Source organism: Fundulus heteroclitus, chromosome 3 (genome assembly GCF_011125445.2).
Source record: "Fundulus heteroclitus isolate FHET01 chromosome 3, MU-UCD_Fhet_4.1, whole genome shotgun sequence".
Taxonomy (NCBI): domain Eukaryota; kingdom Metazoa; phylum Chordata; class Actinopteri; order Cyprinodontiformes; family Fundulidae; genus Fundulus; species Fundulus heteroclitus.
Genome location: NC_046363.1, coordinates 35,879,759 through 35,894,994, shown reverse-complemented (window position 1 = coordinate 35,894,994; position 15,236 = coordinate 35,879,759). Strand labels below are relative to the sequence as shown.

Here is a 15,236-nt window from a genome sequence, read left to right as displayed (position 1 = left end):
TGCACCCAGTTGCTTCATATTCAGCTACAGTCTTACAGGTCTTCTGAAGCAGTCAATTTCCAACCATTGGGATTTTCTCTCCGTTCCTCTGCTTAACTTCCTTACAGTTCTACTCATTATGAGCATCAGTATCACATTTAATTTAACACTCCATTCCAATTGTTGTTTTTTTCCTATGTGGAGTGATTATGCAGCAAACAAGTTGAATTTCTGTAAAAAAAAATGGATATGTTTGCACAAGTTTGAATTTATTGTCAATATTTAATTGAGACAAGGGCAATATTAAGCATACAGCTTCACTATTATTTGGGTAAATGTCTCTTGGGAAGTTGCACCTCAACCACACATTTTGTTGCTATTAACAAACTTCTGTCATAACCCAGGCTGAATTTGCTAAACTGGTAAAGAAATTTTCAGTCAGATGGTAAGTTGATGTGGACCCAGCTGTTTAGCATAGTCTTGACATTTTCAGTAAGACTAATGTTAAGAGTTGAGAGAGCCATTCCAGATGCTTAATGTTTGAAGTGTTTAGGCTAATGCTCCTATTAGAGGAACTAACTGCATCAAATTAACTGCATTAAAAATTTCAGCCACCTGGTTCAAACTATCACCCTGAGGATAAATCCATTTGGGTTAATTTAGGGTTTTCAAGACAAACTACACATTTGAGATCATCGTGGACAAAGAATGAAGCCCGTGCTCAAAAATCTTTGGAAATTTACTGCTGTCCACAGAGCCAAACCAAATGGCGTCCGGAGAAAGGTTTTATGGTAAGTAGAAACAGAAATTTAACAATTTGACCACAATCAGAAGAGGTCTGTTTGGAGGACTCCAGTTGATCATTTTGAACCTAAAATACAAAACTGGCAGGCATGGTGGTGATAGCATCATACTGATTATTTATTTTTATGTATTTTGGTTCCAGTGCATTTCACAAAGTGGGTGGTAAAATGAAAGATGAACGCCTCCAATTTCTTCAACTTTGCCTTAAACCCACTAACCTGACCCTAGCCAGATTGATATCGTTCCGCCTAGCTCCACTCACATCCATCTGGGACATCTTCCATAGAGAGTGATTTCTTCAACCAATTTTATTGTCCAGCCAATCAGGACGCAGGGCTGGAGTTTCATAGATGTGACGTAGTGGAGAAGCGACCGTGACGTGAGACTGTTTTGATTCAGACAGCAATGGCGGCTCATCGAGGAAGCAAGTGTTAACATTGATGCTGCTATTTCTTCCGTGTTGTCCAATCTACCTAATATTGTTTCATTAAAAGAACATCAGAGAACGCCTCTGAAGGCTTTTGTTGGTGGAAACAATGTTTTCGCCCTTCTCCCGACCGGATTTGGCAAGTTTTGTTTTCCGGGGCGCGTCCGTGGCGGAGCGGTTAGCGCAAACCATGTTAGGAGGCCTTTAACCTCCTAACATGGTTTGGAGGCTAAAGGTTTGGAGGCCTTTTGCTGCCTGTCTTCCCCCTTCTTCCACCCTCTTCCTGTCAGCTCACTGTCAATAAAACGCGTCCCACTAGAGCCGCAAACACATTTAAAAAAAAAAAAAGTTTAGTTAATTCCTGCGTCGATCTCATCAGCATCACGGGTTAGCTTCGGTGTGAGTGGTTGAAATAGCACGTCGATAAAGATGACAGACAAGTGGCTTATCCAATCATATGCAAGGATTTTTGATCAGGCCCAGCCTTCTGAAACACCATTCCTATGGATCTGTTCCAGATGGATGAGTGGAGCTAGGTGGAGCGAAATCCATCTGGCTAGGGTCAGGTTATAGACCCACAGCTTGATGGTTAAAACTGGGACACAAATTGACGTTCAAACAGGATAACATCCCAATCACATATCCAAAAAAATCCTTTTTGAAAATCAGGTTCTAGTGTAGGCCTATCTTCAGCCTTGTTAAAAGTCACACACTGTTGTTTTAAAGTTGCCTTTGTAACTGGAAATCTACCATTTTAGGTCATTTCTCTAAAGAACGGTGATCAAATATCATCCATAATTATGGCAGAAGTTTAGGGCTACAAAGGTTGATGCCTTTTCTGCAGTTTCCTAAGAGGCATTTAACCAGATATCGAGGATGTATATCTATAATCAAGTCTCTATGTGTAATCGTTAAATAAAATTGTTTACCCAACTTTTGCTTTTAAAAATAACCTGTGAGTTGTGTGTTAAATAATCATTCTACTTTGAAGTGTTCCACAATTAACATGACATTTATGGCAATGGCGTGTGTTGACAAAATTTCAGATATAATGACAAAATATTATTGTGAGGCAACTGCATAATGGTTTTTGTGATCAATCGAGTCACTAGTCTAGCCTGATAAATAGCCCTTGTTTTATCTTCCTCTTTCAAGGAAACAGATCAAGCACAAGAAAATTACAAAAAGACGCAATTTTCTTTAGAAAAAACAAGCCTTGGTGCAACAGATCAGCACCATGGAGCTGGAGAGCAACTTGTTAGAGTGACAAAAAGAGATATTGTGGCAGTTCCATCCTATGCCTCTCTTCCTTCCTGTGTGAAAATGGGCTTTATATCCATATGGCTTTCACTAAAATGATGACATAGAGAAGATCACAATATGTGGCAGGTCTGCCAACACTGAGACTTGTCAACACGGTTTGACGTGCATTGAACCTAAATGTAAGTTGAGTGCTACACCTTCAAAATTACAAATCAGTCTATTTCTTAGTCCCTTGTTAATGTGATTTTCACCCCCTCCTCTTGTCAGAAATGAGGCTACCTGACAGAGAGAATATTTGACACATTGGCCCTAAAGCGAGGGGATAAAGAGAAATAGAGACATGGAGGAGCTACAAAGGGAACAGGGATGTGTAATGAAAGAATAATGAAGAGAACAGATTAGAAGAGGAAGAGGAGGAGAGAGCTTTAATTCCAAAGTCAGAAGACGGGTAACACGTAGCCCTGGGGAATAAAAGCAGAGAGAAATGAGAAGAGGAAAGATGAAAAGTGAAGGTAGCTGTAATCTCATATTAATTCTCATGTCCCAACATTGTGGCAAAGAATCATACGCTGAGGCTCCATCTTTCACTTCCCCCATGATGCTTTGATCTCACCCTTTGTTTCCCTTCCTTTTCCTCTTCTATACATGTCCCCACTCTCGCTGCCTTCTTGGCAGAGCCACAAACAAAATCATCAATTTTCCGGGCACTGATACACAGTGGCCGGTGAGTCACGTGAAGCCTGAGTCACAATGACAGACAATGCACTGTGGAGAATCCTTTCTCTGGGAACTCAGCATTACACGCTCATTCTTGTAGTATTACTTGGCTTTCCTGCCAACTGGCACTGATGATCTGTTCGGCCAACAGCGTTGCCACCGAAATGAACCTAATATGATTCACCGCAGCATCCTTTTGAAAATCCAAAATACGATATGGTTTTATCTCCTGCAACGGAAGCAACAACGGCAGGGTTTCAATGATATGAACAGAGCTTTAACACAGAGCTGTTTGTTTCCTGAAAACAGCGACGGTGGACTGTACACCAGTCATGATACCACCCACTCTTGCAGCGGGTTTATGGGTGGAGCGGTCATTCTGACAGGAATGAAGAATGTGGGAGTCTCACCGTGGCTTCTGTGCCTAGAGGTTAAGGTCATCGTTGAGGTTAAGTGGTTCTCATTCATGAGAACATTGCAATGTTAATATATCATCAAACACTAGACTTGTTTCAGCTGTACGGTCATATGTTCCAAGCAATTATTTATGGGTTATAATGAATGAAAACAGTAACTTTTAGTTCTTGGACAATTCAATGATTACATCAGATCATTAACGAGGATTTCATCCCAGTAATGTCAGGCTGTACATACATGCACTGTATAATATATGCATGCAGAATTTGGCGAGGGCTCCTTTTGCATTGATTACTGTATGGAGGCAATCAATCTGTGGCTTTGCAGAGATGTTATGGAAGCCCATGTAGCTTTCACAGTGGACCAGCACATCTGCATTGTTGGCTCTGGTGCCTCTTGTCTTCCTTGTGACCAGGAAGATGACAGATTCCCTGCTGAGTTTAGGTCAGGCCAGTTTCCTAGCCGATTATGCACAGTCATGCTATGTCCATGAAAACAGATACCTTTAGGTGTGTGGGCAGGTATCAAGTCCTGCTGAAAAATGTGGTCTGAATCTCCATACAGATTGTCATCTGGTGGAAAGCAGGAAGTCTTCCGATATTCCCTGACGTTTGACTTTATAGAACACTATCGAAGAACGAAAGCAGATGGCATGGCACGCAAAATTATCATTCACTGTGGAAGACCTCAAAGAACTTGGATTCTGCGTTTGTGTGTGAAGGCTCTTGCAGCTGCAGTCCACACCTTGGGAGTCCTCCTAAAACTTTTGAATGGGTTTTGCATCACAATCATTTCAAAACTGGGCTTATCTCTGCTACATCTTTGTCTACCACCTGTTTTTTCCTTCCACTGAACTTTTTATTTCTATGCTTGGATACAACACTAAAAAACCAGCTTCTTTAGCCATGCCTTTTTCTTTTATTATTAGCCATATGCAATATTGTAATTAAATGCCATTAACAAAAAGTAAACACTTGAAACATCCGTGTAATAAATCAATATATAAAACTTCCTTTTCTATTGAATTACTCAAATAAATAAACTTTACAATGTTGTTATTCACTGAGATGTAGTTCAGTATTCACATTTTCCCATGTTCTCTACACAGAGCCTGTGTACAAAGGAAGGAGACAATCATTGTAATGTAATATTCAAACCTTGTGAACAGATGAAATATATTTGTACAACACATTTGCAAAAAGAAGCCCTGTGATTAAACTGAGCTATGGGGACCAGTTCTGATGTGCCAATCAAATACAAGTCACAGAAATTTTGAGCCCGCTGAATAGGTCAGCCTCACAGAAATGTTCCAAAGCCTCATCAAATATAATTTTCAGCACAGTGCAAATAATATGTATTAGAACAGCATTTCTGTCTTGCTCTGTTTTACATTTGCCATCCACTAGGAAAAAAAACAACTATAATTGAGTAAAATTTGTTTTGGATGACCTTATTTTCTAAAATGTTTCCGCATTAAACCCCTTTTTTCTCTTTATTGCATGAAAAAAAGCATTGTTTGTGTTTTTATTTATGTAGAACATAACCATTTGTTTTCTCTTAATCATCTAAACTTAATCCAATTTTTTTATTTTATTTTATTTTTTTATTTTTTTGCATTTGGCCATAGACTCATGTATTGTCAACAAATAAGCGTACTACCTGAAATTGTATATAGTCTTGGTAGGGTTGTGATATGAAAGCAGATTTTGCTGTCAGACATCCATTTCAATGTGAAGTTAAATCCCTAAACAAGCATTTGCATCTTTAAATGAAACTACATCATTTCTCATTACTATTTCCCAATGTGGTGTCTGTTAATTCCTTCAGAGTGTTTCAGCTAAATACAAAATAACACAAAAAAGAGCTTTATTATTCATGAACTATAAGCTGAAAGGAAACAAAAACAAAACGGGAACAGGGGGAAAACAACCAGAGCATTTACATTTAACTTTTCTGTCAACTGTAAATGGACATTTAACGCAGCTTTTATTCTCCAAAACCACAGCTGGCTTTCCTTCAGAAATCTTTTTTAGCAAGGCATGTTAATGTGTTTTTTTTGTTTTTTTTTTCAGAAGAAAATTAATTAGGAATCAGCTCTTTTGCCTTCAAAGTCCCCAGTGTATCCAGCGCTGCACTTTATGTTGCACATTAACACACATTCACAATCCGGCGTGCCTGCTGGGCTTTGTGGACTTTATCATCCCTACACCAACTCAACGTTGGTGTCGTCCTCATATTCATACCCCCGGGCTTTGAATGGGGATTCATAAACCATTTTACGGAATATTAATCATCCTTTGCCACTGAATGAATTGCAAGCAAGTGCAATTTATCTGTGTCCTCCCCAGCGGTTACAGCTGAAATATGAAAGTGTTACCACCTCTGTCAAACTTAAACGGTGTATTTATGTGCGCACATTCTTATTTGCATGTTGAGGCCTTCTAGATTAGCCAAAGCACTGTTATTGTGCAGTACGAATTCTCATTTGATGGGTACCCGCAAAAGAAATAAAAGTGGTTGTGTAAACAGTGCCGTCAGAAAACTGCATGCCAGTTATTGCAAAGTAACAACTAGGTCAGAAACCTACAATCGTATCATTTACATGAAGCTAAATCTACTCCAAGGATGCGCCCGTTTAAGACCAATTTAGTCTAAAAAAGCTCAGTCTTAAAACATTTCTAAAAGTCCGATCAAATGATGTTCAAGTGTTTTTACTACAGTGGGGAGAACAAGTATTTGATACACTGTTGATTTTCCAGGTTTTCCCACTTGCAAAGCTTGAAGAAAACTGTAATTTTTATCATAGGTACTCTTCAACTGTGAGTGATGGAATCTAAAACAAAAATGCAGGAAAATACAATGTATGATTTTTAAATAATTAATTTCCATTTTATTGTGTGAAATAAGTATTTGATCATCTATCAACCAGTAAGAATTTTGGCTCTCACAGAAATGTTAGTTCTTCTTTAAGAAGCCCTCCTGTTCTCCACTCATTACCTGTATTAACTGCACCTGTTTGAACTCGTTACCTGTGTAAAAGACACCTGTCCACACACTCAATCAATCAGACTCCAGCATCTCCACAATGCCCAAGACCAGAGAGCTGTGTAAGGACATCAGGGATAAAATTGTAGACCTGCACAAGGCTGGGATGGGCTACAGGACAATAGGCAAGCAGCTTGGTGAGAAGGAAACAACAGTTGGTGCAATTATTCCAAAATGGAAGAAATACAAAATAACGGAAAATCTCCTTCGGTCTTGGGTGCCATGCAAGATCTCACCTCGTGGAGCATCATTGATCTTGAGGAAGGTGAGGAATGAGCCCAGAAATACACAGCAGGACCCGGTCAATGACCTGAATAGAGCTGGGACCACAGTCTCAAAGAAAACAATCAGTAACACTCTACGCTGTCAAGGATTAAAATCCTGCAGTGCACGCAAGGTGCCCTTCCTCAAGCCAACGCATGTCAAAGCCCGTCTGATGTTTGCAAATGACCATCTGAATGATCCAGAGGAGGAATGGGAGAAGGTCATGTGGTCTGATGAGACAAAAATAGAACTTTTTGGTTTAAACTCCACTCGTCATGTTTGGAGGAAGAAGAATGATGAGTACAACCCCAAGAACACCATCCCAACCGTGAAGCATGGCGGTGGAAACATTATTCTTTGGGGATGCTTGTCTGCAAAGGGGACAGGACGACTGCACCATATTGTGGGAAGGATGGATGGGGCTATGTATCGTGAAATTTTGGCCAACAACCTCCTTCCATCAGTAAGAGCACTGAAGATGGGTCGTGGCTGGGTCTTCCACTATGATAACGACCCAAAACACACAGCCAGGGCAACTAAAGAGTGGCTCCGTAGGAAACATCTTATGGTTCTGGAGTGGCCTAGCCAGTCTCCAGACCTGAATCCAATAGAAAATCTTTGGAGGGAGCTTGAAGTCCGTGTGGCCCAGCGACAGCCCCGAAACCTGGGGGCTCTGGAGGAGATCTGTATGGAGGAGTGGGCCAAAATCCCTGCTGCAGTGTGTGCAAACCTGGTCAAGAACTACAGGAAACGTCCGATCTCTGTAAACAAAGGTTTCTGTACCAAATATTAAGTTTAATTTTTCTGGTGTATCAAATACTTATTTCACACAATAAAATGGAAGTTAATTATTTAGAAATCATACATTGTATTTTTCTGGATTTTTGTTTTAGATTCCATCACTCACAGTTGAAGAGTACCTATGATAAAAATTACAGTCTTCTTCAAGCTTTGCAAGTGGGAAAACCTGGAAAATCAACAGTGTATCAAATACTTGTTCTCCCCACTGTATATATGTTGTGCATGATATATTAAGCTTATTTTGTTGTTGTTCTGGGTATAATGTATTATATTTAGTGCATTTATCCTTCCAGCTGTCAGTGGAGTTCCCAGTTTTCCCGGTCTAACCCCCAAATAACCAAGAAGGATAAAACTGAGACATTACAAAACATACTAGAACTGCAAGCTGTTCTGTAGGGGTCTGTAAGTGAAATACTCCGACCAGCTCATTTGGCACCTACCACCATACTCTGTTCAAAGTCACAGAAAATTCCTTTTCTTCCCGATTTTTGATGCTTTCTCTGAACTTCGGCATGTCAACGTGCCGAACTAGACTCACTTACTATCATGCGACAGGCTGAGCTGCTAAATGTGTGATCAAGGAACCGTACAGGTGTGTCTAATATAGTGGCCGACGAGTGTATAATTGCTATACTCAAACCGCTTTAGTGACAAACATCGATTGTCAACAACTGATAATGCAAATTCAATCAACAGCTCATGATTGGCTGCCCCTGTCGGTTAGTTTTTACATGCCTGTGTGTGCGTTTTAGTCCCACAAAGGGCCCCATCTGTGTGAGTACAATGAAGCCTGAACTAATACATCTTTATTGACACGGCCCCCCACAACAGGGTGAAGAAGAGCGTGCCCCCCGAGACACGGTGTTGCAGACAGGCACACGTAAAAAACACACACCCAGAGCTAGGAAAAAAGAAGAAGAAGACCGGTTGATCTCCTACACATCATACTGACTGTCAAACATTGTGCCCTTTACTTCGCTTCTGTATAATCCTCCTCACTCATCCCTCTGTTCAATCGATCGGGACTGCCTCATTGATTTTGCCATCTCATCTACTATTCTCTGTCCCTGTCTCTTTTCAGCTGAAAAAAAGAAATCTCTGTCCTCCCATCTTGTCCGTGAAAGCGGGGATAATATTGTGATGTTACAGCCGCGACAGGGGTCCGCGCAACTGCGACGCACGAACATACTATGAGGTAGAGGGTAGCCAGCAGTGCGTGCTTCTGTGACAGCAGGAGGGCATTAGGGCCGGCTGATATCAGAATAGGTAAGGGTGAAATAAGATTTGGTGTCAAGAGTTAATTATTGCAAGCGGAAGGAAGAGCAGAAGACCAAAGGGGGGGAAAAAAAATTGTCTCTTCAAGTAATGGGTTGTAAGTCCTGAGGATGCCATGATAAATAATAACAAACAGAGTGCAGCTACAGGAAAGGACCGACTGACTAGAAACAGAGAGGCAGACTAATGTATTTCAGACAGCCGCAAATCAACTTGAGGCAGGAGATAAGCAGAGAGAACGGGAAAGAGAAAGAGGCAGAAAGAGGTGGTTTCTGTCAATAAATGCGAGAGCGAGTGCTTGCAAGCTAACGGGCCCCCGCTGGCTGTCCGTGTGCTTTGTTTAGCTTGACTTGAAGGGCTGGGTAGAACGCTCGGCACGATGAGATTTAATGCAACTCTGTAGCGAGCTGCCAGTGGGAATGTCACTAGTGGCTGTAGTTCATGCTGCTAAAACAGCACAAGAGGCGACAGCTGCGTGAGCGTAACAAGCAGAGCCGTGCAGAAACGGGATTAGTTTTGTAAATTTAACAATATATTTTTAAAAGGAATTAAGTCGAGATGTACTGGGTGGCTGCTTAAAGGCAGGCACTCTTGGCTGTCCGTTTGAATCGATTACTTGTTACTGTAATCAATTGGCAGCAGATGGTTACAGCTAGTAAGGAATTCGGCTGAAACATGAGTGGTCAGCTGTATGCCACTTAAGCAGAGTGCATTAGGGGCCCCGGCCCACAACAAAAACCATCGATTTGTGCCAGTTTCCTTGAGTGTTTCTGTATCCGCGGCCCGTAAACCTGATGCTCCTGGCGCAGAGCAGATCACATGGTCACCGATCCTCTGAGTTCATTCGGGGCGAAACAGTTCTCCATATTCATCACTTTGTGACTTAAGCATGACTCATGAGAGAGAGAAAATTGTTAATCCCTACGTCATCTTGTTTGGTGATGACCTTGTGGTCAGTTGTCATCACTTTCAACACGTGGGGTGGGCTGATGATGCACTGGACGATGAAAAAGCTAAAAGAAACTGACGTGATCATGGAACAGGCTTTAGTTAATCGTTAGAGAGCACATGGGAGCTGTTGGAAGATGTAACTTGGACACAATCTCTGTTCTTTTGCTGTCTCTAACAAGGTTTCTTCCAGGATCGCACTGTATTTTGCTTCATCTCCCCATCAGCTCAGACCAGCATCTCTGACCCTGCTGAAGAAAATCATCCCCATTAAATTATGGCCTCTCCACATATTTAGCTGTGGAAATGGTGTGCTTGTTATGTTTCATTGCGTTATGCAGTGATAGTTTTCCTCCACATATAACATTTTACATGGTAGGCCAAACATCTCAGTTTTGGTTTCACTTGATCAGATCATTTTCCTTTCCCTTCTCAGTTGTCCACTACTTTCTGTTGGTCTACCACAATAAATGTACATTAAAGGAGACATATCATGCTTTTTAGCCTTTCAAACCAATCCGGTCCGATCTTCGGTACTGGCAGAGCCACGCCTATTTTATCAGGTTTTAAAAGTAGGTCAGAGACGGTGAAGCTATTTTTTTTTTTGCTTTACTAAACACCACCAAGGAGGAGGCTTTAATGTTTATGAAACAAGTCCCTAATTTTTTGTCAAAAATATTTTCGGTTTTACAGCATTTTAAACGCACACAGTGCCATTTAACTGTCAATCAAACATCGCTGACCGTCAGAAAAATGCGCAGACATGCTTAACTCCAGTGCCAGAGCTCTGCCTACGCGTACCACGTACCGCACGTAGGGCACGATTGCTCTGGGGGGAACCAAACAAAGTCATGAGTTGACAAATGGAAATTGTTTTCATGATAGATCAAGACATCTATACTTTTTGGACCTTGTCTGCGCTGTAGTTTGCATCCTTTTTAATTTTCTGTCTCAATGGTTTCTCCAGTGTCTTGAACAGTCAGACAGCTCCTCTCTACCCTCCTGTTCACCTCTCCTACTCAGCGGGCTCAGAGGAGCTGTGGATGATTCTCGGTAGGGGCTGACAGGGAGGGAAACAGAAAGAACCTTTGGAGGATTTTACTGTTGTAGACAAATAAAAAAACTCAGCAAAGCACCATTTCACATGCAGCTACTGTATTCACTACTGAAATGCCACAAAATCCCTTTGAGCAAATGAAAAACAGCTCCACTCTCTGCTCGCATCTTCTGTCTCTCCTAATCGGTGCGCTGAGAGCAGTTGTGGGCGGCAGAGACCCTCAGTAGCGGCTGACAGGTAAAGAAACAGAAGGAATCTGTAGAACTTATGGAGTTTTTTTCATTTTGTTTACTGTTGTAGATCAAAATAACAAAGCAACGCATCATTTCACATGTAGGTATTCTCAACTGAAGCAGGACTAAACGTCTTTGAGCAAAGGAAGAACATAAAAAATTATGCAAAAATGAAATGCAAAAGCAACAATGCATGAGACATTTTCCCATGTTTAGCCTGTTACATCTGTCCTAATTTAAAAAATATTTAGTCTTAACAGCAGTGTTTAAGTCTGTGAATCTGAAATAATATATAGTAGTATGCAAGACAGAGAAGTTTTTGTTTTGATAAATTCCTGCTCATGAATGTTCCTCAAGAAAATTAAACTTGTCATGATCATCTGGATAGAAAAAAAGACTGTTTTCAGATGTTTTAGTTGCTTGCTGCAAACCCCTATCTGACTTTATAGAGGAACCTTACATTCCATTGACTGTACTTTCTTTATTTCCTTGTTTTAATACCTATTAAAATATTTTGTCTGTTAATTTTCCAAAGGTAACACAAAGACCGACAAACAGATAGATACTAGAGATGCAAGTTATCGAGTAATAAATTAATCTAAAGTTCATTCATCTTATCGATTGACTAACAATTAATTGAGGTCAGTGGCCAATTAACACTTACTTGCTTGAGTCAAATAGTGAACAGATCTGTCCTGAATATCGCCTCAACACACAATAATATGGCAACAACAAAACGCCGCTGCTGCGTTGGTATCTGCTGGAGTGACTAGCAATATGATGATTGTGATCATATGAAGGAACTTTTTTTGCCATTGACTTTCCAAAATCTCGAAGGATTGCAGAGAAATGTCAGTGTTGGATACGAGCTTGTAACCGAGAGGACTTTACTGTGGAATCTGACCAAAGACACCTAAATGCAGTCTCTAAATTTTCTCGGTCGTAAGGAGCCAACATTTGAACGGCCAGACCTGAAGCTGGCAAAAGCAGCATCTGTGCAGGTAGGCTACATTTATCTGGCTTTTTCTCAACGGCTTTAAAACTTCGTTATCTTCCAAAATGATCAGTATTGTGGTTATTGCTGCCGATGTAATTTGCACTCTTCCTGTCCTATTGCCGGGAAACCGGGCTGTCTCTGGAAAAATGTGACGTCATTTGAGAAATACCCCATCCGGTCTCTGTAACTTCCATCCGTCCATTTTCTCTACCCGTTTATCCATGCAGGGTCACGGGGAAGCTGGTGCCTATCTCCAGTGGTCAATGGGGGTGAGGCCAGTTAAACCGTGGACAGACCTTTTCATGTTATTATTTTTCTTTTAAATAGTTATTATTTTTTTAAAGTAATAAAAACTTTCAGTGGTGTATTATGAATGAGTCCATATGTTGTTTTTCTGTTTGTTCTCTATCCCCGTTAATGTCCTTGACAGTATTTCTTGAAATGTTTAAAATGTTTTTTTTTATGTTGCAAAGTTCTGTTTGATGGGGACTCCAACCCTACCCTAACTCTTTTCTCACATAAACATGTCTTTTCTTTTTACACTAGACCAGATCACCTTACCAGGCAAAGGCAGTGTGATTACTTTAAGTGGCTAAATTTCCACAGCTTAGAGCAACAACTTCAAAGACTGATATCAACACGTTACCATTTCATGACCAATATATGAGCACATTTACACTTTGAGTGGGAACCTGAAAGGCACTAACATCTCAGCTTCCTCTGTGCTTTTATGTGAGGTTAAATGATTGAATTAAATGAATTTTCCGTCTGTCAATAACTTTTCTGTTTTTATCGCAGAATCACTCTTGCGCCTTTTGGCAACCACCCCCCACCTCGTCCTACCCATCATTTCTCTGAATGTAGAGAAACCTCCTGCTCATCTGCATGCTGAGCATCTTGGTTCCAGCTGTGAATGAAGGATTGAAATGGAAATGGGGAAGGGGATAAAGCGCAAAAACGCTCCACGAACACATGCATAGGTTTCCAGCCGACGAATCAGCCAAAGCAGAGAGAGAAACGAAATAAGGATGGGAGAAATTTAGGAAATTTAAACAAGAAAACCAGCGGATTGAAAGGGAATGTTGAAGGGAATTTGATCCGGGTATAAGCAGACGATTAAGAAAGCAGGCCTAAACTTATCAAAAATTAGATCAGAGTTCTTCTGATTGTCTCACATGGATACAAAGGTGCTCTTCATGCACTCACGGCCTAATGGACAGGACTCGATTCATGTGAATCGACTCAGACCGGCCTGAGAGATAGCCAGACCTTGAACCTGAGCAGCTAAAGGAGGAGACATGCAAACTCTGAAAGGATTGGTTTGTTGTGTGGGTCGGTAACAGTGGGTAGCGCCAAAGAGAAGGATACATCTCTGATAAATGTGCAACACCAGGCGGAAGGTCATCTGAAAAACAACATAACATTTTGAAAATGCTCTATCGACAAAGACTAGGAGTGGTTCTAAATACCTTATGTTACGAGACCCTTACTAGAGTCGTAAGGTTTTTTTCTAAATGCAAATCTGAGTGTGCAGGTGGCAGTTGTTGATCAGATCCCGCAGATCTTAGACAACGGATTGGTGGACCGACGAAGATGACGCGTATAAAAAAGACGACGAGGCAGACTGCTTGTAATCCCCTTTCTCTGCTCGTCCCAACTGGCCACACATTGTTAAGCTACTGCTGTTAAAAGCAAACTGTAAATGTGATGAGGACTTAGAGGAGTGAACCGCCGTTTATGTTTGCACTAGTTTTCTCCTGTTTATTTAGATATGGAGGTAAGGTTTAGTAATTTGGTTTATTCGTTTTTTCATTAGGCAAGTGTTTCTTATTGAGATAGTCCCTATTGTTTGTTCATTTCGGGCCTTCGCTCACTCTAAAGACTAAGTATCTCCTCCTTTGTAAGCAGAACATGTGTTAACGAACAGCTTTTAATAAATCAACAGACTGCCTGTTGGAACTTACAATTATTGTGACTGTTTGAGATTTGTTGAGCATTGGGATCACTCACAATATATTACGCTCTGAGCCTCCCCGAAACAGGTCGTAACACTTAAAACTGCCTGCTCAGAATATACAGATGTTCTCACACAATGCAGCATTTTATCAAAAATGACAGACCCACCCCCCCTCCTAAAAAAACTGTCCTCTTCAGTTTACAATCTGAATATTGAAATGAACCTAAATTCAAAACCCACTTTTCAAATGTCAGAGGCCTGCAGGTTTATTGCATTGCTATTCATGAGATTCCTGCATCCTGGTGTCACAGCAGAGCGGCGTGTGTTAACCTCAGCTGGATCGGCCAGATGGGGAAAAAAGGGAGGAGGATATTGAGCGAGACGGTGAGAGAACTGTATATAATTTAACAGAGAAAACAGAAGCCAGACAGGCAAAACGCTGTATGTGCTTTACACGCCGCCCACCTTGGTCAGGCCCTGAGGCGAGTGCACGGCGTTAGCTGAATGTTGCACCAAACCCAGTTGGACCTGGCTGCAATATTAAATGCACTCTTAGAGGACAGGTCTCTGTGGTGTGCTTGGATTTCCACTGTGGGGGAAAAAATGCAATTTCTATTGTTGTCAGTAGTCGAACACAGTTTCTAGTTTCAGTTGCTCCTGACGTGCAAATGGGAACCAATTCAGTCACATAAACAAGAAGCAAAAAGAAGACATCCCGGATGACAATGGGTGATTGGAAAATAATATTTTTCCTGCACAATTGGCTCCGTTAGATGTCGCAAATTGTTTAAAGCTGTAACTGCAAAGAAGAGTCAGAGGTTTGTCTAGAGACGCTTGGTGAGAATGAAACATGAAAGCTTTCACAGCAGCTCAGTGGTTAAGGTTTCCGCTTCTCAACTAGTTTTCCCACGACTGATACATCCTGGCATGCAATGATGCAAGCAACCTTTCTCAATGTGGTCATTTAAACCTGACAAAAAAAGCAAAAGCAACACTGCGGCCTTGCATTCAGTTGCGTCTCATTAAATCAACAAGCATTGGGAAGTTGAATT

The 15,236-nt window shown here is 41.1% G+C and overlaps 1 protein-coding gene across 2 annotated transcripts in view; it reads left to right on the top strand.

The window, feature by feature from the left end:
• Positions 1–401: 401 nt before the first annotated feature.
• Positions 402–15,236, top strand: part of LOC110366545 (adenosine receptor A1-like) — a 48,169-nt gene continuing 33,334 nt past the window's right edge. For both annotated transcript variants that reach the window (XM_036135287.1, XM_036135286.1), the window contains exon 1: positions 402–770. In XM_036135287.1, coding sequence (XP_035991180.1) covers positions 746–770 — 25 coding nt within the window. In that variant the 5' untranslated portion in view covers positions 402–745. The remainder of the gene's footprint in view (positions 771–15,236) is intronic.